The 24,843-nt window shown below is 44.6% G+C and overlaps 2 protein-coding genes across 6 annotated transcripts in view; one reads left to right on the top strand and one right to left on the bottom strand.

Moving 5' to 3' along the window:
- RAB14 (RAB14, member RAS oncogene family) overlaps positions 1 to 17,032 on the top strand; it is a 23,397-nt gene extending 6,365 nt beyond the window's left edge. For both annotated transcript variants that reach the window (XM_055301585.1, XM_055301586.1), the window contains exons 2-8: positions 994 to 1,052; positions 2,235 to 2,288; positions 4,064 to 4,241; positions 8,662 to 8,728; positions 13,349 to 13,436; positions 13,805 to 13,835; positions 14,820 to 17,032. In XM_055301585.1, coding sequence (XP_055157560.1) covers positions 1,001 to 1,052; positions 2,235 to 2,288; positions 4,064 to 4,241; positions 8,662 to 8,728; positions 13,349 to 13,436; positions 13,805 to 13,835; positions 14,820 to 14,997 — 648 coding nt within the window. In that variant the 5' untranslated portion in view covers positions 994 to 1,000 and the 3' untranslated portion in view covers positions 14,998 to 17,032. The remainder of the gene's footprint in view (positions 1 to 993; positions 1,053 to 2,234; positions 2,289 to 4,063; positions 4,242 to 8,661; positions 8,729 to 13,348; positions 13,437 to 13,804; positions 13,836 to 14,819) is intronic.
- A 1,134-nt stretch (positions 17,033 to 18,166) lies between these two features.
- The window catches only part of CNTRL (centriolin), a 75,959-nt gene continuing 69,282 nt past the window's right edge, over positions 18,167 to 24,843 (bottom strand). For 2 of the 4 annotated variants that reach the window (XM_055301472.1, XM_055301476.1), the window contains 9 exons: positions 24,751 to 24,824; positions 23,399 to 23,587; positions 22,740 to 22,965; positions 21,258 to 21,463; positions 20,807 to 20,947; positions 19,952 to 20,224; positions 19,794 to 19,856; positions 19,041 to 19,247; positions 18,167 to 18,703 (listed from right to left, as the gene is read on the bottom strand). In XM_055301472.1, coding sequence (XP_055157447.1) covers positions 18,638 to 18,703; positions 19,041 to 19,247; positions 19,794 to 19,856; positions 19,952 to 20,224; positions 20,807 to 20,947; positions 21,258 to 21,463; positions 22,740 to 22,965; positions 23,399 to 23,587; positions 24,751 to 24,824 — 1,445 coding nt within the window. In that variant the 3' untranslated portion in view covers positions 18,167 to 18,637. Of the gene's footprint in view, positions 18,704 to 19,040; positions 19,248 to 19,793; positions 19,857 to 19,951; positions 20,225 to 20,806; positions 20,948 to 21,257; positions 21,464 to 22,739; positions 22,966 to 23,351; positions 23,588 to 24,750; positions 24,825 to 24,843 lie in introns of those variants that run through there. The other 2 variants (XM_055301474.1, XM_055301475.1) reach the window with 2 other exon arrangements.

Here is a 24,843-nt window from a genome sequence, read left to right on the forward strand (position 1 = left end):
CATGTGAGTAATTTTTATCCTAAGCTGAGAACTGGTTTGAGAATAAACGTTACTGGAAGTTATTACCAGTATTAGAATTTACCTCTTGTTTTTCTAGCACTTAGCACAGTGTCTAACACATTTAAGGCATTCATTTGGATAAATTGGAGAGTTTTTTTTTTTTTTTTAAGTCATTAAAAGTAGAAAGAAATTGGAATTATTTAGGTTAAGTCTATCTGAGGGCAAAGATAAGCTGTGGTCTTTCTAAATATCTTCTAATACATAAACTTGAAAATTTTACAATCCTAAATTAAATTTTAGGCCATTATTTTAGCTTCTAGAGTAGTATATAGTAGGCATTTGATACATTCTTAATCTTCATATCCTTTATTGGGTTGAGCCGTATGAAAGTGCAAATAACTGACTTTTTAAAAATGTATAAGAACAGCAATTTCATGTGGTTTTATCTAATTCTGGCAGTAATTTGGTTTGGAAATAGTTGGTCTTTTTGGATGCTATGCTGTGATTTAAAGTAGTAAAAAAAAGTTATTTTGTGTTTTTAAGTTAGTGGTGACTTTTTATAACACGCTGTTGTAAAATCAAAGAGTTCTGAACAAGTTGGCCATCAGCAATTCACTTCATCAGTTGACAAGGGTGGGGACTTCAAAGGGGAGAGCTGTTTATAATGATGTCTAATTCAAAGTTATAAAGATTTCCTTGTTTGAAATTTTCCAGAGTAACTTTTTTTACTGGATATTCCCTAAAGTGAAATTATGGAATTGTTCTGATATAATGGTTTCTTAGTATTCCTGTGGATAACACATGAGAATATTAATGTGCATCCACGAGAATTTTTGCATTTTATCAATTTGGAAAATGTAATTCTGATATAACTATAAACAACATTTTGTTTATAATCAGTATGCTGTGTTTTATGTCTTTAAAGTCTAACAGTGATCAGCTGGAAAACATGCATATATCCTTCTGAAGTAACACAGTTTTCTTTGTTTTTAGTGCCACCATGGCAACTGCACCATACAACTACTCTTACATCTTTAAATATATTATTATTGGTAAGTCTATTTAACTTACGCTCTTGTTCTACAAAGAAAGCTACTATACGAAATACTTCTATACTAATAGTTAATACAGCATTCCAGAAGAAGTGAGTGGTGTTGTTGTTGTTTTTTTAACTGCAAATTTTAAGTTCCTTTAATAAGATTTATTTTTGCGGTAACGTACTTGCATTGTGGCCCTGGATACTTCTGTAGTACAATGGTGGGGACTTTTTGAAGTGATACAGATTGTTCTTGAGGGCTGTCTGAAAGCTTTGTTAATCCTGGAAATGGGACTAATTTCCTAGGAGCACGGATAACATTCCGAAAAATATTGTGAAAGCCATCAGAGCCCTGTGGATTCCAAAAATTGATAGAGCTAACATTGACTCAGAGTAGTTGTGTAATATACACAAAATATTATATCGGTTGTTTTCTAAGTTTCAAGATACTGCTCATATTAAAAGACTGTTGTTTACCCAGGTCTAGTTGTAAGAGTTCAGTTGAAAGTACACGTAATCTTTTTAGTTAATTCTTCTACACGTAATCTTTTTAGTTAATTCTTCATATTTAGAATGGTTATGGTGTAATGGTGAGCTCATGTGACTATATGATAATACTTCCTTCACCAGGGGTTAAATTGCTGTAGTGTAGTCAGAGAGGACATCTGTTCTCTTGTGGTTTTCATATAGTGCACATGGTTTTCTTTTGTGGAATCGTATAAGAAATATAAGGAATATGAGAAGAGATGGGATCTAGTCAGATTTCCCAAACTTAACTGTTTTTGCTTGTTACATGCTGCCCTGTGTGTGTTATTCCCAGAATTCTTTTGCTTTTATGCATGGATTAAGGGAAAAAACAATACAAAATTTTTCAACAGCTCAAAGTAAGGAGTGCTCCTCTTAAAAGTTTCTTTGTTAAAAAGCACTTCCTAGCTGATATGTTATTTACTAACATAATTTATAACTTAATTGTCCCTGCTAGGTTGGCAATAGTTCATTTGTACATCACCCTGAAAAATGACCTATAGCATCGTTCAGACTCATTATATATATATACATATAAGGGCAATGAAACTTTTCAAGTGTCCCAGAAATTTGTGATGTGATATGGTAGGGGGTATAGCAATCTTTGCATATAATTATGAGTATAAAATTGAGAAATGTAATTGCTGCTTGAAACTTTTTCTTTTTTTAACAGGGGACATGGGAGTGGGAAAATCTTGCTTACTTCATCAATTTACAGAAAAAAAATGTAAGTTTAATATATAGGTAAAATAATATATAAATTAAACTTACATTCACTTTCCTACTTTTTATTTATTTATTTTTCTAGTATACAGACTTTCCTACCTTTTAAAAAGTAACATTTTCAGTATAAACAAATGGGTGTATTGGTAGAATGAAATATTTAAATATAAGTTTTGTTTTTAGTGAGTGAAATTTTTTTAAATAGGTGCATATAAAATGAAATACACCTGTATGTATAGAGTATTAATTTATATACCGTATATAATTTGAGTTGTTTAAGTTTTCTTTTTTTTATAGTGGTAGAAAATTTTTAAAAATGTATATTGTAATGTTAAATTTAAATAATCTTATTCTCTAAGTCTCCATTATAGAAATTATTAATTTGCTGCATGCATCATTTATTTATTAACTAAATAATAATAGATTAGAAAATATTTAAATGAAATTCTTTCTGTGTCCAGTACTGGTTGATTAATATTTGAAGTACAACTCTGTTTTGGATGGTAAGGGAAGAGACCATCTCATCTTATTTTTTGTAACTGATAGGCTAAATATAGTTGAAATTGTTTCCATATAGTTGAAGTTATTTTTATGGCTTTTTTTTTTCTTCTTAATGTAAATTTTATGAAGTCTCTAGCAGTCTTTGCATACTTGTACCAGAGAATAGTGGGTTTAAGGTTTTCAGTGGCTGAATTATAAGGAAAGGACTAATAAACTTGTCCTATTGGATTGGACATATGTAACTTGCCAATATGTAATTGTAAGTATATATTAAATGTGTTTTTGTTTGAGATACTGATAATATTTACCAGGATAAAAATTTGACAACTTGTAGAGTCTTTTTTTTTTAATTTTAATTTTTATTTATTTATGATAGTCACACAGAGAGAGAGAGAGAGAGAGAGAGAGAGAGAGAGAGAGAGGCAGAGACACAGGCAGAGGGAGAAGCAGGCTCCATGCACCGGGAGCCCGATGTGGGATTCGATCCTGGGTCTCCAGGATCGCGCCCTGGGCCAAGGCAGGCGCCAAACCGCTGCGCCACCCAGGGATCCCCGACTTGTAGAGTCTTTATTTTATTTTTTATTTTTTATTTTTTTTAATTTTTATTTATTTATGATAGTCACAGAGAGAGAGAGAGAGAGGCAAGAGGCAGAGACACAGGCAGATGGAGAAGCAGGCTCCATGCACCGGGAGCCCGACGTGGGATTCGATCCCGGGTCTCCAGGATCGCGCCCTGGGCCAAAGGCAGGCGCTAAACCGCTGCGCCACCCAGGGATCCCTATTTTTTATTTTTTTATATTTTTTAGAGTCTTTAAACTATCGAATGGTTTGTTATATGTAATAATTGTCAGAAGTCTAAATAGCATAATGTTGGTGTTAGGAAGAGCTTACCAAAATATTTTTAATTAGTAGATTATTTTAGGCCAGGGGTCAGCAAACAATAGCATGTGGATCAAATCCAGTTACTGCCTGTTTTTGAAAATAAAGTTTTATTAGAACACAACCATGTTTATTTTACTTATTGTCTTTGGCTGCTTTTGTTCTTCAGTAGCACTGTTGAGTAGTTGTGGCAGACCTCTGGCCTACAAAACTTAAATATTTATTATTTGGCCCCTTACAGAAGGTTGCTGACCCCTCTTCTAATCCAGTCAAATTTCTTGGATTTCTGAGTTTTCGCTAACTTTTTTCAGTGCTAGTAGTTTTAGTTTATTTATAGCCTACAAGCATTAATAAGTCATTTAATTATCCAGTGGCTCTTATTTCTTTTTTCTCTAACAGTTATGGCTGATTGTCCTCACACGATTGGTGTTGAATTTGGTACAAGAATAATTGAAGTTAGTGGCCAAAAAATCAAACTGCAGATTTGGGATACAGCAGGACAGGAGAGGTTTAGGGCTGTTACACGAAGCTACTACAGAGGAGCTGCGGGAGCGCTTATGGTGTATGATATCACTAGGTAAGAGATTAATAGTTTTTTCAAACTTCATACTTGAGAAAAGAAATCTACTTTAGGCAGTGTGGGGTTTTTTGTGTTTTTTTTTTTTTTTTTAATTAGGCATACTTTAGTTTGTGATTATGTGATTATAAATGAGCTTATTTTGGTTTTATGGTTTCTTCTCTGCATTGTTGTGTAAGACTCAATGTAACATGTTGATTTCCTTTTCTGAAAGTGGATATGGCTGAAGAAAAACTTTAGGAGGTGCTGGTGGAGCTAATAGAAGAATACTATTCTGAAAAGCAGCATCAGTTCAATTATTTGAGGTGAAATAATATTTTATACCAAACTTTGCTCTTTTCACGTCAGTAGAAAGCACGCAAGCCTTGAGGAGTCACTCTGTTCAGGCTCTGGTGTTAGAGTTGACATCTTTTCAAAATAAGGTCAGCGAAGGAATTAAGTAGTTTTGCTAATCCAATGTTGGTAGATTATAAAAAGTTCTTATGCTTGCATCCAAAGGTGTTTAAGGTATTCATTTACTTAAATTCTTTTTCTAAAATGGATTGATATGGTTTATATACTTCATGTAGTAAGATTAAATTTATTTCAGCTTGGCTATTTCTGGAAACTAAAAGCCCTTGATACAAAGTAACAAAACTGAACCATAAATATTTGGCTTCAGAACACAGGGAAAATGGTGCCACTTCATTAAATGGTGCTAAGCTACAAAATGAACTGGATCACCTTTCATACTCGTGCAGAGTGCCAGTTTATAGTGGTGTGACTCTTGTTTTTTTGTTTTTTTTTCTAAAGATTTTATTTATGTATTCATGAGGGACACACAGAGAGAGGAGAGGCAGAGACACAGGCAGAGGGAGAAGCAGGGTCCATGCAGGGAGCCCGATGCGGGACTCGATCCCAGGACTCCAGGATCGCGCCCTGAGCCGAAGGCAGATACTCAACCGCTGAGCCACCCAGGAGTCCTTCTTGTCTTACTTTTTGGGGGGAGGTAGGAATAGGTGAGTGGGACCAAATGATAATTAAGACTTTCAAGCGTATTACCTTTTGGGAAATGCTTTATACTGTTTCCTCTTCAGGACTCGCGATACAGTGTACTTATTAACATATTAGTTCCGAGTAGTTCTTCCTGAGAAGTTCTGCAGTAGAATTTTTTTTTAAATATTTTTATTTATTTATCCATGAGAGACACAGGGAGAGAAAGAGAGAGGCAGAGACACAGGCAGAGGGAGAAGCAGGCTCCATGCCGGGAGCCCGACGTGGGACTCCATCCCAGGTGTCTCCAGGATCCAGGCCCTGGGCTGAAAGGTGGTGCTAAACCACAGAGCCACTCAGGCTGCCCAGTAGAAAAATTCTTTAACTTAGTTTAGTTTGGTGTTTCCTAAGCTTTTTTTTATTGAGGAACACCTTGGGAAATGTGGACTTAGAATAACAATAGTGGCTGATTGTAATTATACTGCTTTTGAAGTTCATTGAGTTCCAGAATTGGGCGATCTCAGGGCAAAACAGACTGAAATAGCCTTAATCCTCTTCTCTCTAGCCTGGCAACTTGTAACATGATAAGTAAATAGTTTTGTGGGAAGAATATTAAAGAACCTGGCCGTCTCTGTAGGACATACTAATGAGGGATGCATTCCCGAAGACTTTGCATGATTAAAAACCCTGTTATTATTAAATATAAATGTGGTGGTATGTACTTAAGAATGTATCAAAATGTACTTTGTTTGGCTTTGTGCAAGTGTGCTTGTGTTCTTCCCCACCCCTATCTTTACTAATAATATAATTGGTATGTAACAGTGTGGAAGTTTAAGGTCTACAGTGTGAGGATTTGATATATGTATATAGTTTGCTTTTAAACATAGCTTTTAAGCATAGTAAATACTTTTGGTAAAATTTGTGTCTGGGTCATCGGAAGTACTTCTGGTGGAAACAACACAAATGTCTATCAACTAAGGAATAAACAAATGGGTGTATTGGTAGAATGAAATATAATTTGACCATTAAAAGGAAAGAAACCGATAAATGCTATAAAGTGGATGAATCTTGAAAACATTTTGCTAAGTGAAAGAAGCCAGACATAAAAGGCCACATGTATTCCATTCACATGGAGTATCCAGAATAGGCCAATTCATGGAGACAGAAAGTGGATTGCCAGGGGGTGAAGAGTGAGTGCTAATGGGTACAGAGTTTCTTTTGGGGTTGATAAAAATGTTCTAGGGTATATATACCAAAAATAGCTATATTGTATACTTTAAAAGGATGAGCTTTTATTGTATGTTTATTATATCCCAGTAAAAATATTACTGAAAAGAAAGTATTTCAGGCTTTAGATATGCTTTATTAATATATTTCATAGTGACGTTGATGTTGCATCCATGACACTGATTTTTTGCTTCTTTCTCTATTCCTTGACATTTTGCAAAGTTGAAAGTTTTGCTTTAATAATACTTTTTATTTTTAGCATTACATATAATTGTTACAGGATACTTCCTAAATTGACAGCATAGTTTATCATGGCAGTTTGGCTATAGGAGTTGTTTGGTGTGTCATTTAACATCCTTAGAAAGTCAGGGATGTTTTTGCACCTTTTTTTTTTTTTTTTTTTTAGCACTATTACCACTAATTAATGAATATTGGGATGCCACTGTATTTATAGATTTGACATAATGGTGAATTTTAGGTTAATAGCAGAACAATTACTAGAAGTATTAGCAGAGGTTATGGACACATGTAAATAATATAGTTTATGTGATCTTGATACTTAAAAGGATGTGTAGATTTTTCTGTTTGCCAAAGTGGTGGCAGTTTGTAAATCACTCTTGATGCCAGCTTTGACATTTTAAAACGTATCAAAATCAGTATAAATATTTTTGGATTTGTGCTATTTAAGTTTTTGTGCACAGAGTAGGATAAATATATCGTGTAAAAGCAAGGTAGGTCAGTACTACAAATATTGAACAGTAAAGTAATACGGCTTGTGCTTTTTAAAAATATTTGACCATTAGAAGATTTTACTTAGAAAATTTTAAAACATTGGGGAAATGTTGCTTTTATTTATTTGACTTTTTTTTTTTTTTTTTTTTTTTTTTTTACAGTTAGGTGGTGATTTGTGTGTAACATAGTTTAGCACAGTAAAAAGAGAATCTTACAACTTCTTTTCGGTTCCCCCCTGGGAAAGGATTGTTTGGAATATCCAACTTTATATGGCTGCTGGCAGCTGGAGTTCATGGAGTATATTCACAAGGCTAAATTTGAAACACTTTGAGGACACTATGTGTGTAAAGGGTTCAGGGCCTGGCTCTGAAATTATTCAAGTCTTTGTGGGCTTCTGTTTCCTCACCTGTTAAATGAGTAAGATGGATTAGTGTTCTGTGATTGTATATAAATCAGACATTTTTAACTTTCAAAAATTTTATTTGACCCCTTTGGTGAAGTCTTATAAATATTAATATTCTGCTATATATAAGATTGTAAAATATTTGGATTTGCTTGCTCTCTTTGGGCCTATTTGCTGCAAATGAGCCTGTGAGTTTCTAAACTCTTGCTTGGAGAAAGTGGAGAAATACGGTAGTCTGAATCCCAGAATGATTTAGTTGCTGGTAAATAAGAGTACAGAGTTAGAATAAACTCACTCTAATATCTGGGGGCTTGAATTTCCAGTCAGATAAAGTGCCTTTTTCAAGCCAGTTTTTGTTGTCATAGTTAACTTTCTCTTGGAAGAAAGGTCTGTAGTCAGGTGACCGTCTTAGTTTCTGATTTGAAGAAAACAGATGCAAACATGTTTGCCATTGAACATATCATTTGTTAGACATTTTGGTATTTTTTCTCCCATTTTATGATTGAAAATATAAATGATTTACACATAATCTTAGTTTTTACTTCAGATGGGAAATTCTGAGTTCAGAATTGTTTCTGTTAATTTTTTGTTGTTGTTCCTCGCCTCCTTATTGGTCTGTTCAGGAATGTGCTTTTATTTTATTTTATTTTTTAATTTTTTTTATTTATTTATGATAGTCACAGAGAGAGAGAGAGAGAGAGAGAGAGAGAGAGAGAGAGAGAGAGGCAGAGGGAGAAGCAGGCTCCATGCACCGGGAGCCCGACGTGGGATTCGATCCCGGGTCTCCAGGATCGCGCCCTGGGCCAGAGGCAGGCGCCAAACCGCTGCGCCACCCAGGGATCCCAGGAATGTGCTTTTAAAATGTAAACAGTTTACTTCTGATATGTGATTAGCAAAGCTGTTGGATGTTGATTTATTTATTTAAAACAATAGATTTGGCTAGATTTTTAGAAAGTTATGTGTTTTTACATTCCACAGGTTTTGATGAAAAGTGACTATTATATATATTTATTTGAAGTTTCTCTTTTAAAAATTGAAATGGCAGTTGTATGTAGTAGTCACAAATGTAAACTTTAATTTTTGCAGAAGAAGTACGTATAACCACTTAAGCAGTTGGTTGACAGACGCAAGGAATCTCACCAATCCAAATACGGTAAGTTGAATAAAATCTATTATACAGAAAATTTTAAGATCTATGCTAATCCCAAACGGAGTCAATTGCTAGTAGGATTTTTGTATATGAGTACTGAGAATGGGAGAATATTTAATTTTTAAAGTAATTGAAGAGAAGCTAACTTTTTTTTCCAATATAATTACCCCAGGTTTTGCATCTTATCTTGGTTTTTGTCCGTGTTTGTGGTTAAAAAAAAAAAGTTATGAATGAGGTGGTGATTTTATGTCAGGTGGAGACCATGAAATCTGAAATAATCAGTTTAAAAGGGATCTGCATTTGTTTCATAAAAAATTAACCATTAGAAGAAAAACTGGGCAAAGTATAGAGATCTCTATTTCATGGCAGCTGCTTGTGAATCTACAATTATCTCAATAAAATTTCAGTGAAAAATAGAGTTCTGCCTGCTTAAAAAAATTAGTTTTTTAATTAAAATTTTTTTCTTTTGAACAAAAAAAATCTCAACTATACTTCAGTAAATAATTAAAAATAGATTTGGAAAGTAACCATTATTGTGCTATATTTTCAAATTGCAAATCTTAAAAGATTTTTTTTTTTTTTAATGAAAAGAAAAATTAGCTTCTTAGCCAGACTGAGAAGACATTGAGGTTTTAAAAGCCAGCTACCATGGTGGAGTCTCAGTATCCAAAGATAATGTGGGTCCTTGGCCCACAGCATGTTAATGGCCTAGTAAGGAGGAGATAGCTGTGTGTATACAAATAACTGTGCTGAGAAGCAGAGTGAAATAGGAGTTAGAAATAGAGCAACTGGTGTGTGTGCGGCTGGAAGTGCCCAGGATAAGCAGCGCCGTCTGGAGAAACCAGCTTTGCAGGAAAAGTGGTGTTTGAGCTGGGACTGTGGAGGTGAGCACGATTTTAGTAGATGCTAAAGGGGGCATTCCGGGAATAAGTGAGGAAAGTCACTGAGCTGTGACTGACCACAAGGCCTGTGGCTCACTTAGCTTTTGTACTTCATTGTACTTCACCATCTAGCAGAGGTCTGATTGAATAAATAGGTAACCAGTGGCAAGATTGGCTTTTATCAGGGAACAGCAATAAATTGTACTAAAATTTAACATGATTTGCCCCCCCCCTTTTTAAAATATTTTATTTATTCATGACACACACACACACACACACAGAGAGAGAGAGAGAGAGAGAGAGAGAGAGAGAGAGATTGGCAGAGACACAGGCAGAGGGAGAAGCAGGCTCCATGCAAGGAGCCCGATGTGGGACTCGATCCCAGGACTCCAGGATCACGCCCTGGGCTGAAGGTGGCTCTAAACCACTGAGCCACCCAGGCTGCCCTGATTTGCCCTTTTTGGGGGGGTAAAGGTTTGTTTATTTTAGAGAGCTTGTGAGTGGGAGAGAGGGAGAGGGAGAGAGGATCCTTAAGCAGGCTCCCTGCTGAGTGTGGAGTTGACTCCGGCTCAGTCTCATGACCCCTAAGATCACAACCTGAGTCAAAATCCAGAATCGAAAAACAAAACAAAACAAAAAAACAAAATCCAGAATCGGCCACTTAACCGACCCAGATACCCAGGTGTGCCCCAGCATGAGTTATAAAGCCAGGGACTGTGCCTGCAACCTATCCTGGCTTCATGCCCATTATCCCCTTAAACCCACTGTAGGTATACGTTCAACTATAGATAAATGTTCATAGCAGCTTTATTTACAGTAGCCAAAAATTGGAAACAACCTAGATGGTCAGCAGTAGGTGAATGATTAAACAGTCTGATACATTCATAATATAAAACACTCCTCAGCTTTATAAAGAAATGAAATGATACATACGGCAATTTAGGTGGGTCTCCGGGGCATCGTGCTGAGTGAGAAAGTCATACTTACGAGATGACTTACTGCAGGATTCCATTTATAAAACATTCTCAAAAAGATAAAACTGTAGAGGAGTTAGCGTTGTTGCCAGGGGTTAGCAAGTGGGGGTGAAGGGAAGGGTATGAGTGGTGTACCCTGAGCATTCTTTATAGTGATGGAACAGTTCTGTATCCTGAGTGTGGGGACCCAAACCTGTACCTGAAATAAAATTGCATAGAACTGTTCACACACACACACGGGTGTACGTACAACTGGTGAGATCTGAGTAAGGACATAGATTGCACCCCTCAGTTTGCAGGGTTTGAGCCTGTGATACGCTGCTATTAGGAGGCTCGGTAACAGGTGTACAGAAGCTGTCCTCTTGTCTGTGATTCTATAGTTATCTCAAGAAATCTGTTAAAGAGAAACAAAACTCAGTGTAGAGGGTGCTCAGAGGAATATGACGACAATTCATTCGTACCCTTCCTGCCTCACTTAGGCCTCTTTGAATTTTACCAGCTCTCTTCAGAAGAAACTGTTAGGGCGGGAGAACCTTGCCCTTCAGGATTCTTCTGGCTTGTCTAAGAAATAAATTGACAGTTGTTACAAGTTTCTGGAGATGGAGTCCACCTCCTCTTCTGGTACTGAGAGGGAAACGCCCTTACAGTTGGGGATTTTTCTTGTAAATGTAGATGTCTCTTGAAGCATGACTTTTGGGTTTCCAGAGCTTCACTTGTGTCTGCTGCTTCTTAAAAACAAGCCAGCTTAAAATAATCAGTAATTCCAAAGAGGTATATCTGGGGATGGCAAAATCTGCTCACCTACAGAAGAAAATCTCTTCAAGTCCAGCTCAAGTAGTATATTTCCTATGACATAGCCTTCAGTTTCTGTGTAGAAGTTACATGCTTCCCCCTGTTGGTGGTATATTTTGTACCTCCGTCTGGTTAGCGCACGCACCACTTTTATGTCTGCTTTCAGAATGATGGCAAGCACCGCTTGGAAATTCTTAAGGAATTTGGAGAGGAGGCAGTGTTTCCATTCAGCAAATGTTTAAACTTCTTTTAAAAAAAAATACCTTTTACGAACAGCTTTGTTGAGATCTGATTAACATAATTTACTCATTTAAAGTGTGCAGTTCAGGGGTGCTTGGGTGGCTCAGTCAGTTAAGCGTCGGCCTTCGGCTCAGGGTCCTGGGATGAGGCCCCACATCTGGGGTCTGCTTCTCCCTCACACTCTCTCTGTGCTCTCCCTCTCTCTCAAATAAAGCTTTAAAAAAATGTGCAGTTCAGTGTTATATTTTTAGAATTTATTATGAAGTATAGTTGACATACAAAACATTTCTTGTTTTGAGTACTTGTCTTGTGGTGGCCCTGTACTAGGCCGTTGTGACTTTTTCAGTGTTGATTTAAGAAACAAACTGATTTCCTTTTTAAAGTGTTTTTTGTTTGTTTGTTTGTTTGTTTGTTTTTTTCACCTTCTTCTTTAAAAGACTAGCAGACTGACTCCATGTAAAAAAGCCTCTTCCCCCTTCTCAGTGGGCCCTTGTCCACATTGAGGAATGCTCACGTTTGTTACACCGCGTAGGTGTTCTTGCTCAGGGTTTTTACATTCAGATACAGTGGACGTTGGACATCATTTTTGGAAACAGGTGGGCCCGGGGGCTGTAGTTTCAACATGAGAAAAATTAATGGTGGAAATCACTTTTGGTTGAGACCATCCTGGATTACCACATCTGTTTGGAAGGGAAAGGAGTCAAATAAGTTTATGTATAGACAGAGACAGTTTATCCCTAAATCCCTCCCCGCCTCCGGCCCCTGAAATCACCATAAAGATCAAAAAGCTGTTTCTTCAAGGCTGTGAACTTTTTTTCTTCGAACTTTGCAGAGCTGCCTTTAACTTTGGCCTAACTTCACTTACATAAATGATTCCCAAGTGAGTGTCGTTGTGTGTGATATTTTGCTTTGGATCTGAACTCCCTGCATATGTGCCCCCTACCCCCTCCTCCCACCACCACTTCCCCACGGAACAGACGCTTGTTTTCAGTTGCTACAAGCTTAGCGCTGCGAGGGCTAGTGGAGAGGAGGACAGAATTTGAAGGTCACAGTTGGGGGTTTCTGCCTGGGTTCTGATGTCCTCCTACCACCTGCTCACTGACCTTCGACAAGGCCCTTTGTCTTATTTGAGCACTACTTGCCTTACCTGGAGGAGCTGAACTGGTAGTTTGACTTTTTGAGGGTCCCAGAGACTCTGGGGAAAACCATGAGCCTCCTGTTCTTGGTTACAGCATCCTCTGCTTAATTTCATGGATCCTCCGATCCCCTGGAGCTTGTCCACGGACCCTCTGTGATCTTACTCAAATCAGAACCTTTGGCCTGGACCAGGGGTTCCTTATGGGCTGTATTGTTTTTGGATGGCTTGCAAACTAAGAATGGATTTTACATTTTTAAAAAGTCATTAAAAAAAAAAAGTATATGCAGAGACCCCCCCATTTGGGCCCCCACAGACCTGAAATACACACTTTTGGCCTTTTAGAGAGTTTGTCAACCCATGGCCTACATAATTGCTGACCTCTCTCCTAATAGGACGGACTTCATGATTCTCATCTCTCTCTGCTGCTGGGTGATTGCTGATACTTGGTTTCCTTTTAGGCCCATGGAGCTGGGTTTTTTTTTTTTTTTTTTTTTTTTTTTTGTTTGTTTCTCAAAAATTTTTGGGTTTCAGAATTTTCATGGTCGATTTTAAATGGTTGCTTTTATTTTAAGATGTCTTTCTTTTGGTCACAAATTAGGTAATAATTCTCATAGGAAATAAAGCAGATTTGGAGGCACAGAGAGATGTCACATATGAAGAAGCCAAACAGTTTGCTGAAGAAAATGGTGGGTTTAAGACTTTTAATGGCTTTTTTGGGGTCACACCTAGAATGTCTAAGGAAAGGTGGGATTTTGGTACTGTAGATTATTTGACACTTTTGATGCCAACTACTTTAATCTCAAGAATGAGGAAACAAAATGTGTGTCTCTTTGACGTTCCTTCGTGTTGGGGGGTAGTGCACGTATTTAATGACAAACATGAGGGGCCCCTCCTTGCCTCCCACCCTCCTCTCAAACTAACGTAATGTTCTGTAAAATACTGTGATAGGAGTACTGATAGGTGATGGGAAATTCTTATTCAAATGTCATTGAAGAAAATGCCCTTGTGAATCAATGTGAAATGTCTTAATCATAGTCTGAATTTTATTTTTTAGGCTTATTGTTCCTTGAAGCAAGTGCGAAAACGTAAGTATGGCTAAAATTAATCATTTTCGGTTACATTCAAACTTCTCAAAGTAGAACCAGACATGTGGAAAATTAATAATAATAATATGTACACGTGTAATGTGTATGGTGGGAAAAACAGTAAGCAGGCATCCTTTTGCTTCCTGTTTAAAAGTAGTAGTTTTTGCTACTTCACCTAAAAGATCGTACCCTGATTGTGCCGCCCCTGCCCCCCCCCCCCGTAATTCAAGTTAATAAATGAAATTGTGTTAGCATTTCGAACGTGTTTGACTTTCACAACTGTGGTTGAGTTTGGCATCCTGGACTCCGGCTTGGTGAATCTGTTTATTTAATACTTCTGATTAAAAAGTGTGGCTTAAGGAAACCATGTCTAAGAAAAATCAGAAGCATAATTAATGTTTTCTAATCGTTATTCCATGTCCATTGTTGAACCCAGGACTCCCATCAGAGTTCATTTATTAGGCCAAGAATTCCTTGCCATGGTGAGAAGCTAGCCCCTTTTTGTTTAGCTTCATCCCTGTTGTTAGTACTCAGAGACCCGAAGTGGGAACGCGGCCGAGCACGACTGTATGGGCATCACGTGATAAGAACAGCATAGTCGATGCCTGGCTCTGGCTCTGGCTCGTCAAACCATACAAATCTGGAAGCTCGTTCCTATTTGGAGTCCCTTCCTATTATTACAAAATGGCCCGTCTTCACTGTCATTATAAGTCAGTGTAAAACATTGTAATGATTAGAACACATCCAGTTATCCAAATGGGGTTCGTAGAAACGGCTCTTAGCACCGCGTTTATATGCTCTCCACGGAAAATATTTCCCTGTGTTGTTCTCTTAGCTCAGCCTTGGTAATCTCTTATTAGATGACAGTGGCTAAGTTGAAGACATCATGGCAGTTGACGAAAGGTTAGCAAAAGGTCAGTGTACAATGTCTCACCTTTTGTGCAAAGCTGTGATTCTCGAATAAAGTTGTCCTTTGCCTCGTAGGGGGGAGAATGTAGAAGATGCTTTCCTGGAGGCTGCCAAGAAAATCTATCAGAACATTCAGGACGGAAGCCTGGATCTGAATGCCGCCGAGTCTGGCGTACAACACAAACCTTCAGCCCCACAGGGAGGCCGGCTAACCAGCGAACCCCAACCCCAGAGAGAAGGCTGTGGCTGCTAGTGACCTCTTTGCCGTCGCTCCCATTTGACCTTTCACCTCTGTCTGTTGGAAGCAGTTCTTTTTACTGCCTCATTGTCTTCTGTACATCTTACTGGGTTTAATTAAAAAAAAAAAAAAAAAGAGAAGAAAAAAACAACTCTGTTGTAAAAACAGTTTAACACAATACTAAACTGCTAAACAACTAGATGTAATCAGGTTATCAAAGGCAAGTAGAGTAATAAATCTCTCCTGCATGGTAAATCTAGACTTTTTTTCCCCTTGATTGTCCTCGTGATAGGTATGTCACCAGTACATGATTCACACTGAGCACTGATGCTGGACTTCAATGATTTTTATCCTTCCCTCTTTTTGGCAAGGCTTCGTCTTACCGTATGGTTTAAGTTGAGGGTGTCTTGAGCCTTTCGCCCCATCTTTACCGTTCGAGTATGTCTGTTGTGACCGATACGTTTATTGCTGTGAAACGACTCCCGATAGAGAATGGTTCTATAACTGCTTTCGTTGTTTCCGTTGGATACGTTCTCCTGTTGTGTGGGTGGCATTTTTCTCGTGGAGGTTTGCTTCTGTCTCAGCCTTGCGCAGGGAAAATATCCACTTCTCTCTTCTCTTGTGCTTAATTAATAGCTTTATCCCCCCCCCTTTTTTTTTTACACCATTTTATCCTTTTCTCTTTAGCAGAAAGTAAATATGTATAAAATTTGAAGGAACCGAACTAACAATACATTCTGTGTATATTATTTTAATGAAGAAAATAAATTGATTACTGGCATTGGAACAGTATAAAATACCAGTTTGTACAGTATGACCTGTATGTGACCATGTTACTCCCTCCGTTTCACACAAGGAAATAGACGCGACTGCAGTTCGCAAGTCCTCCCGGCCCCGCGCCTGGGGACGGGTGCTGGGGAGAGCTCCTGGCGCGAGGGGATTAACACTAGCAGATTCTGTTCCACCCTTGCACTGTGGCTTACCTGCTGATTTTCTTAACTGTTCTTGTGCAATCGACAATGTGCTAACCTGCTTTTCTCTTTGTAAACATTTTGCATTACAGGCTGCATTTCTTGCCTTACTGTATAGAAAAAGAAAAAAGGCTGGGTTTCTTATTGCACATTTTAAGCTTTTATACCTTTATCTTCTTGGAATGGTGAGATTGTGTACCGGACAGTCAGAACCGCAGGTCTGCTGTTAAGGGATTTTAAATTGTGCATTTTTAACACTACAGTGAAATGACTGGAGACCTCCCTTGCGTTGTTGGTATGAGGGGCTGTTTTATGTCCTGTTGGCATACATCGTTTTGTAAAAGGGAAAGTGCTTCTGCCGGTGTTTCGGTGCTCGCGGCGGAAAGGATCCTGTCTCTCAAGGGAAGCGGGACAGCCGACCTGTTTACTAAGTTTTTTGCTTCTTTGGGTTGATTCCTGATCGAGCTTACGGTTCAGGTGGAGAACTGAGCTTGTCTGAAGTAGGAGGTAAACCCCGGTATGTTCTACGGACTCACTCAGCTCCGCTGCTGTGTTTAAAATACACATTTTAAATCCCTATTTACAGACACTAAAGTAAAATAAAAAAATACGGCTTTCTGGGTTGTAAACATGTGGTAGTACTGGAGTGTTGTATAGTCCATGTTAAATAAAAGCCAAAACTGGAATGTGCAGAAAATAGGATCTGGTTAATTTGTGGGCTCATCTTTATTTTTGTCTTTGTTTGACTTTTTTAAAAACGAGATTCCTGGAGTAGGTCGGTATATTCTGTTAAAGAGTCACAGTGACCCATTTTGCTTCTTACCCTGTTGCTTCACAAGGGACTTGCCCGGGGACCATGACCTGCTGCTGTGTTCACGGCCGCCGCCCCACCGGGACGCCAGGTAGCAATCACAGCTGAGGACGGCGCTCGTTGAGGTGCAATACCCGACTCCCAAAGTTAGTCACGGTGGGTCTTCGTTGTTCTTGTGACAGGGTCTATCCAGACTGCTGTACTCTTCATTTGATGTAACAAGATGCTATTAATCTAAATATTTGTAAATAAAGTACCTGTATCTAGATTAAGGTAAAACGCTTTGTGTGGTTTCCTGAGCGACGGGCGCTCCTCCCGCTTCAGGCCCACAGAGTGGCAGGAGCGGGCCGGGTCCCGGGTCTCGCAGAAACGTCTTCCTTGTCCCATACGGAGGGGTGCGGGGGTCTGCGCACCGGGGCCGTGGCCTCCGCGAGGAGTCCGTGCCCCCCCCCTCCCGTCCTCCCTTCCCCCCTCCCCTCCCCCCTCCCTTCGCTTGCGCCCGCGACCGCGGCGGTGCCCGAGGCAGACCTCCCCGACTGCCTGGGCCGGTTCTGCTACTCCCGCGTGGAACCCCCGGAACACACGGCGGGGAGGGGCGGTCTCCTGCCCTCTGCCCCGGGGCGCCGCGGGTGCCTGTTCACCCCGTTGGCGCGTCTCAGTGTGGGCCGCGGTAACGCGCCCTGGGGGCCTTCCCTGGTGCTGGTGATGCTCCCGTCGCACTGGCGGGAGGTGGTCCGCGTCCCTCGGGACCGCAGGCGGCCCCACGGGGTCACGGCCCCTCGTCCAGTCCAGCCCCGTGGCACGAGAGGGTACCGCACGCTCGCCCAGCACCGGGCACGGCGGCTGCGAAGTGTGCGGAGCGCGAGACCCCGGGGCCGGTTTTATTTCCAAAATAGACGCCTCCTAGGACCTCCTGCGTGCGCGTGGATCCCGTCACTTCCGTTGCCTCGCGTGTAACCCGTTCACCCCGGATGTTGACGGCCCAGGCCTGGGAAGGAGCCGCCCCCGGGGGAGGGGTGGGTAGTAGGAAGGTGGGAGGGGGGGTAGGGGGGTCGTGCGGACCGCCCGTGGCTGCCCACGGCGGGGGGGGGGGGGGGGGGGGGAGGATCCTAAAGCTTGGTGTCGCCGCGGACCCGAAAGCGGCTCTTTCCCGACAGTTGCTATTCTTGTTTTTAGGAAAATTACGTATTTGCAGAGCCTGGTGCTGAGCCGTTAATTACAGTGGCTCGAAAATTTAAAAGTCCAACGGTTTGAACTTCCCACCAGGTCAGATTCTGCTGATTAACCACCAAGGAGTGTTTCTGGTTGAGGACAAGCCCCGATCCCGGCCTGACGGAGCGGCGCGCCCTCCGCGCGGGGTCCGAGGCCTTTGTGCACATCCAAGAAACGTAAAGGCACGTGACAGGCGCTTTTATCTTTTATTTTCATATGAAAATAGATTTCCAAAAATAAAATGTGACGGTCTCCGTGAAAAAAGTCCTGAGTACACTTCGCCCCGCAGCCGCCGAGTTTACCAGTCCAGGGCTTCAAGTCCGCAGCCGCGGGCGCTGCTTTTACGGCAACACGTTTCCAAGGCCCAGAGACCAGCCCGGGCATCCGGGTTCCGGTTCCGCTTGTGGCTCTTCCCGCATGGACGCGGCTCTTCCCGCATGGACGCGCCTTCCCGTGAGGCTGGTGTCCACGGACGCGGAGGAAGCGTTCCTGACAGCAAGAACCACCGTTTGGCGGGGCCGAGGGCGCCGGGGGTCGCGTCCCGGCGCCTCGTCATCCAGGAGAAGCTTACGCGACGGCAGGACGCGCTCAGCGGGGCTCCGGGAGGCAGCACGTACCGCGGGGACGCCGGGCCTCAGGGGCCTCAGGGTCCTCAGGGTCCTCAGGGTCGGTGCGCGTCCAGCCGCCGCGACGGGCCTCGGGGGAGCCGCCGGGAGCTCTGGGAGCTCTGCAGGGCGGGAGACCAAGGCTCGGAAGGCCGCGCCCCGCCCCGCCCCGCCCCGCCCCCTCCCGTCCGGGGCCTCCGCGGTGAGGCCCCGCTTCTCTGGCCCTTCCTGCCTCCGGCCTCCACCTGGGTCGCTGCCGCCCCGACCCCAGCACCCCAGCACGTGCAGCTCCCACACGCCGGCCCGCAGGCGCCGCACACACCAAGCCCTGGAGGCCGCGGGCCGGGCCGAGGGCCCCGCCGCCACGCTGCACCCCCGCTGCACCCCCGCGGCAGCCCCGGTCCCCACCCACACACCCGCCCCCGGGGACCCGCAGGGCGACGGAGAGCTCGCGCTCACCTGGCTGGGCCCCGGCGGGCCGTCCTCGGGGAGCGAACCCTCCGTGCGCGACAGACTGCGGGTCGACGCGGAGTCCCCCGAAGTGCTGGTGACCAGCTCGCCCAGGGCGTCCACCTGCCGCCGCAGGCTGTGCAGGGAGCCCTCCGTGCGCCGCCGGCCCTCGCTCAGCACCTCGGCCTGCTTGGACATGCAGCGGCGGAGCTGGGCCTGGAGGCGGGACGGCGTGAGGCGGGCGGTTCCGCTCCCCTCCGGGCTCCCCGGGGCTGCGCGTCACCGGCGCCTCCAAGGGACACCCAGGGGCGGCCCCAGAGCCGGCCTCCCAGGCCCCCGGAGCCAACCCCGATGGCCAACTTCCATCTGAGGAGCCCTCGGCCTCACGCCGAGCACGTCGCTGCCCCCCACCCCCACCCCCCCCACCCCGCCACCCCGCGCATGTCACCTACAGCCTTAACCCCAGATCTTGGGGCACCGCTGAGGCTGCACCCTACGCCCCGAAGGCTGCCCACAGCGGAGCGGCCCCGCGGGCCTCACGGGCTCCCGGACGCCCTCTAGGTCCGCAGCCTCTCGACCACCGGGCCCTCCGATACCACGGCGGCGCTTTCCTGTCCCAAGGCCTCAGGTGTGAGCGAGGCGAAGCAGCGTCGCCCCACAGGCACGCAGGCTCCCAACGGACCCCTGCGGACCCCCTGCCACTCACGGGCGGCGCCCAGCTCTGAGCCCGCCCCCCAGCACCTCCTACTGTTCTAGGGCAACCTTGAGCCGGTCCTCGCGGTGGCGCAGCTTCTCCCGGAGTGCCTCTCCCCGCCACTGTTCATCCTTTTCCAGGGGGGAGGGACACATCAGAGTCCCCGCAGGCCCCCCTCCCCCCCCCCCCGCCCCCCAAGCCCAGGGGGCCGCCGGCGCAGCCTTACCGCCACGTGAGCCTGGCCAAAATTCAGTTTCTCTTCGCAAGATGATGGTCTGTCGCTCACGGTAAACGGGAAATTCTCTTTCAAGCTCTCCAAGCCTCCTCCAAGGTTCTCATTCCTTTCCAGAAGGGCCTCCAGGTCCGCTGGCAGTTCTGGAAGAAACTGGTTGAGATTCTTCAGGCTGGTTCGGATTTCATCTTTCACCTCAGATTTAAGTGTTTGCATCGCATCACTGATTTCCATCTGTCTTCTTTCCAAGTCCTTTTGGTTTGTCATCTGAGGAGGGAGTCAAATACCATCAGGTGAAGTCGGGGACCCCTGGGAAGTGAACGGTCTCCTGTGTCACGTGCTTGTGTAACTTTCCACCCAGGACCGGACTGCCCCAGTCTAAGCGTCACGTGCCCTCAGCCTGGCTCCAGGACGGGATCGGGGCTTTCTCCTGGGGTCAGCTCTTCCTCCCTGGGAATTTGGGCCGCAGTGACTTGTTTCTGGCATAAAATCTAACATTTCAACACAGTTCTTTTGGACGTGGTAAAATTTCACAAAGAACTGCCGTTTTTCTTCTGAAAACTAACATACGGAAGGAACTTGCTGAACTTAGGGGGATTTTAAAAGTACAAATGCTGTTTCCTTGTGGAGGTGCATTTCTAGATTTTAAGTCTACAGACACGTTTGACTTAAAGGACATTGTCATCCTCGGCTTTGACAATCTCCATGAAGAAACACTCCTGTGAAAAGAACTATCCAAGAAGGGCAACCTGTCCGAGCCCAGCGGGCAGGGGGGGGACCGAGGGGGGGGGGGGAGAGAGGGGGGGAGCGCGTGCCCCTCGAGCCTTCTGGCCCAGGCCAGGGGCGCACCTGTTTCTTGAGCTCCACGTACTCGCGCTGCATCTGGTTGAGCTCCCTCATCAGGCGCCGGGCCCGCTCGTGGTTGTCCTGGGCCACCTGTTCGATGGTTGCCATCTCCCTCTGCATGCAGCTGTTCTCCTGCTTTTGCTCCTAGCGAGGGGGAGGGGAACGATGGACAAAAAGGTCTAGGAGCCCGGGGCCGGGGGAGGCGCTCTCGCCTTTGTGCCCACGTGGCCCGCTCACGTGGCCGCTGCTCCTGCCAGCTGGGCTCCCCCAGACGCGGGCAAACCTACCACCAGCTCCAAGACGGAGTTGTGCACGCAAATACACCAGAACCGACCTTTGCGTAGGGACTGGGTGGACAGGTGATTTGTTTTCTCGACACTCAGAAGCAGCGAGCTTTAGTTTAAAAATCTAAATGCATTATTTCCTCGGAGGCTGCAGGGCAGCAGGCACTCACCAGAAGGTTCTTCTCCAGCTGGCTCCGCTGGATCTTAAGGGCTTCCTTCAGGCTGGCCACCTGCTTCTCGGCTTTCTTTCTTTCCGTCAGGAACTGGTTCCGCAAGAGGCTGAAGTCCGCCCTCATGGAGTCCGTCTCCTTCTGCAGGGCCAGCAGCTCGTCTGACTTGGCCAGTAACTGCTGCTCCCGCTCTGAAAGCTGTCGCTCTGAAATGAGCATTTTCAGTAGTTTAGCCAGAGGCCCTGGGTGGGCTGTGGGCGGGCTGCGTCATGACGTGCCACCCACGCCGGCTCCCCGGGTCTTCTACGTGCCCCGACCCACATCACCCCAGAAAGAGGCCCACAGGAAGGGGCCTCCTGGCACAGCTGGGTCCGCCGGTTCCGGAGCGACACACAGCTCCTGCCTTCCCTCTGAACGTGAGACCAGGGAGAACGATCCCAGGGGCAGGGCACATGCGCACACGATTGAAAGGCTTTCTATGCGCCTGACCGCTAACCCAGGGAGGTGCGCCGACACCCCTCCTTCACGGGAGGCAGCTCGGTGGAAAGATCACGGGCACGAGCCGGGTCTTCTACAGGAGGCGCCTACTTCCCAGTGTTCAATGGGCATCTTGTAGGCAAACGTGTAGGAAGTACACGGTGAGGACTCGGTAAGTCGTGCTTAAAAAGAACCGTGACGTAAAATCCATGTTTCTAATCGCGCTCTTTGGAGCAATACCCCGTGCAGACTTCACTTCCACGTGTCTGCTGTGGACAGACTCAGCACATCTGGCGAGTTTCACTTCCACCACGAAATGGTTGGGTCTGAATGTATCAAGAGTTGCGGGGAAAAATTAGGAGTCCTAACCCTTTCACTGAGTCCACCGCAGGGAAAAGAACATTTTCTGAGCATTATTAAACCCCGAAGTGTAAGAAAGAGAAAAGATCATTTGCTGACGTGGGAACAATCATTTACCCTGGATTCCCACGTCAGTGTCACGGATACACGGCTCAAGAGGGAGCCAACCGACAGGACAGCAAGTACCTAGTATTTTGGTACCATTCACGATGTCAAATTGGGACACAGACAGAATTGGTAATATTGTTTTTTGATTGGGTGAGATGAAATGGATCATTGTTTCCTAAGCTCAAAACAGTGTGCTTCAGCGAAAGCCGTCAAAGTGCCTTCTGGAATTCCTTTGCCTTCACGTCTCTCCCTGTGGCAACATTCTCGAAGGTGGCAATATGGAGAAGTCAAAGACCTCACAGTCTCAGAATCAGATCCCATTTCCACAAAAGACAAATGCCCTGTGCCTCTGCGCCTGTTGTCACCTCTCACGGGCTAGCAGGATCCACCAACTGGGCATCTCCTCCCGGCGCACCTCTGGGCCATGGCCAGGCTCTGGGTCTCCTCGATACACTTGACAAGACAACCAGCGTGCCCCGCCCCACCGCCACCCCGCCCCCGCAGCGCCCCCGCAGCGCCATGTTCGGGAACACGTACTGGTCTGGGAGAGCGTCTTCTCCAGGGTCTCGCTCCACCTTCCCTCCTCCTGCAAGGTCCTGACACGCTCCTCAGCCACCAAGAGCTTAGCGAGCACCTGGTCCAGCTTGCCTTTCTGCTCCATCAATTCCTTTTCCAGCTGTTGCTGCTGCTCCTTCAGAGTCACTTTACTAGCTTCTAACTTTTTTTCTTCACATTCTCGCTCTTTCTGGAGTCTCTGAAACATCTTAATAGAGAACCACCTTAGTCATAAAAGAACAAACACAGCGTGTCCCAATGAGGGAACCGTCATGGACACTAGCCAGGTTCCAGCTCAAGAGAAAGCAGGAGAGGTGCACAGGGACAGACCGCGAGTTCCCTTTACCGAGGCAACTGTGCCGACAGCTCCCCGCCGGCACGAGAGGGGGTTCGTGCAGCGGGTGGCCTGGCACCATCCAGATTCTCTACGGGACCGGTGTTCTGTGGTCTTAATGGTCCACAGATAACTACTCCCCAGAGAGTCAGAGCGCAGGGTAAGATCCCTCCCGGCTAAGCGGGTAGCCCAGCGGGTAGCCCAGGGAGCTAGCCCCACGGGGGGATCCTCTGCACAGCCTCTGCCCGGGAAAAGCTCACCCGAGTGACACTGGGATCCTTGCTGTAAAATCATAAACGTGTAGTACCATTTCTTGTTGGGCTAGCTTCGCCTCGTTTCCTTCAATCTCCTTCTGCAGCCCTTGAAGCTGTTGCTGCTTTGTCTCCCCTTCTTTCTGGCAGTCTTCAAACTTCTTCGTCCATTCACCCACGTCCTTCTCGAGCCTGGTCTGTTCGCTGAGCAGTGCGTCCTTGCGCTTGGTGGTGCGGAGCACCTCCTGTATGTGAAAGAACAAATGGAAACTACCCACAAAGCCTTCTGTTCTGGGGCTGCCAGTGCCCCTCCTGGTATCAGCCAAGTCTGACACAACAGGCACCAAAGTCCCACATCCTTTATTATCCCAACAAACTTATTTTAAGGCACCCAGACTACAATTTAATCATCAGCTTTTCCTCTTTTTAGTATCTGAAAAGTAAGATGACAGAAGATGTCACAACCTAAGAGGCCCAGTTCTTCTGAACTTTAGCTGCTTCGTCACTGAGGTGCGAATAAACAACACCCACCTCCAAGAGTGCTAGGAAGATTACGGAGAGCTGTGAATAAGGCTTAATTCTAATGGAAAATGAACCTAAAAGTCATGGTGTTGTTACTATTTGAGACATTTTTGTGGGCTGAAAAAACGACAAAATAAATTCTTTTCTCTGCAAGGAACCCAAATTAAACATTTTTGAAAACCATTACTATATTTCTAACAACACAGAAAATATTCATTAGAGCTCATGTAAGAAGCTTTTAAAGATGGAATACTTTGTTCTAGACATCTCAGAAACACTGAGTCCTAAAGGCAGCTGGAAGGATTCAGAGGTCTAATCCAACGTCTAATTTACATGGTGTGGAAACCGAGGCCCAGAACTTGCTTGAGGTCCTTTGAAACTCAAATTATAGAGCACTATTCTCACTGGACAACACTTGGTTATCTTCAAGGAGACTATAAGAAGTGGAAGGGTCGAGAATCAGCTCCACCGAACATCTGACAAGATGCAGGCCGGTTACTCTGAAGTTGGCCGTCCCTCTGCTGCTCAATAAGCGACCAAGTCTAAGCCCGGCCTCTGGAGGCCTGGTCTGTGCCACGGATAAGACGTGGTCCGTCTGGTGCCTGGAGCCCCCCACAGGGGGCTGGCCGAGGGTTTAGGCTCTGGTCTAGCCACCATCTTACTTATCACCTTTGAGTAGAACTTTGAATCAAGAGTTCTGGGGCTAACATAAATGAGAACATCACTGCTCTGCACCCATAGTTTTGTGGACAGATGACTGTGTTACATCAACGGCCCTATGGGACCTGCAGGTATGAAAAGGAACCAACCTACCTGATTTGTTATTTTAACCAATTGTCTGCAGGCCTTCAAGATACAACCAGAAGATTACATTTATTAAGTTTACCTGTTCTGCTAGGTCCAAATGCTCCTGGACATCAGCTAGTTCCTTCTGTAATGAGTTTACTGCTTCTTGTTTTTCTACAGAAATAACATTTAC

This window comes from Nyctereutes procyonoides, unplaced genomic scaffold (genome assembly GCF_905146905.1).
Source record: "Nyctereutes procyonoides isolate TBG_1078 unplaced genomic scaffold, NYPRO_anot_genome, whole genome shotgun sequence".
In the NCBI taxonomy this organism is placed as follows: Eukaryota; Metazoa; Chordata; class Mammalia; order Carnivora; family Canidae; genus Nyctereutes; species Nyctereutes procyonoides.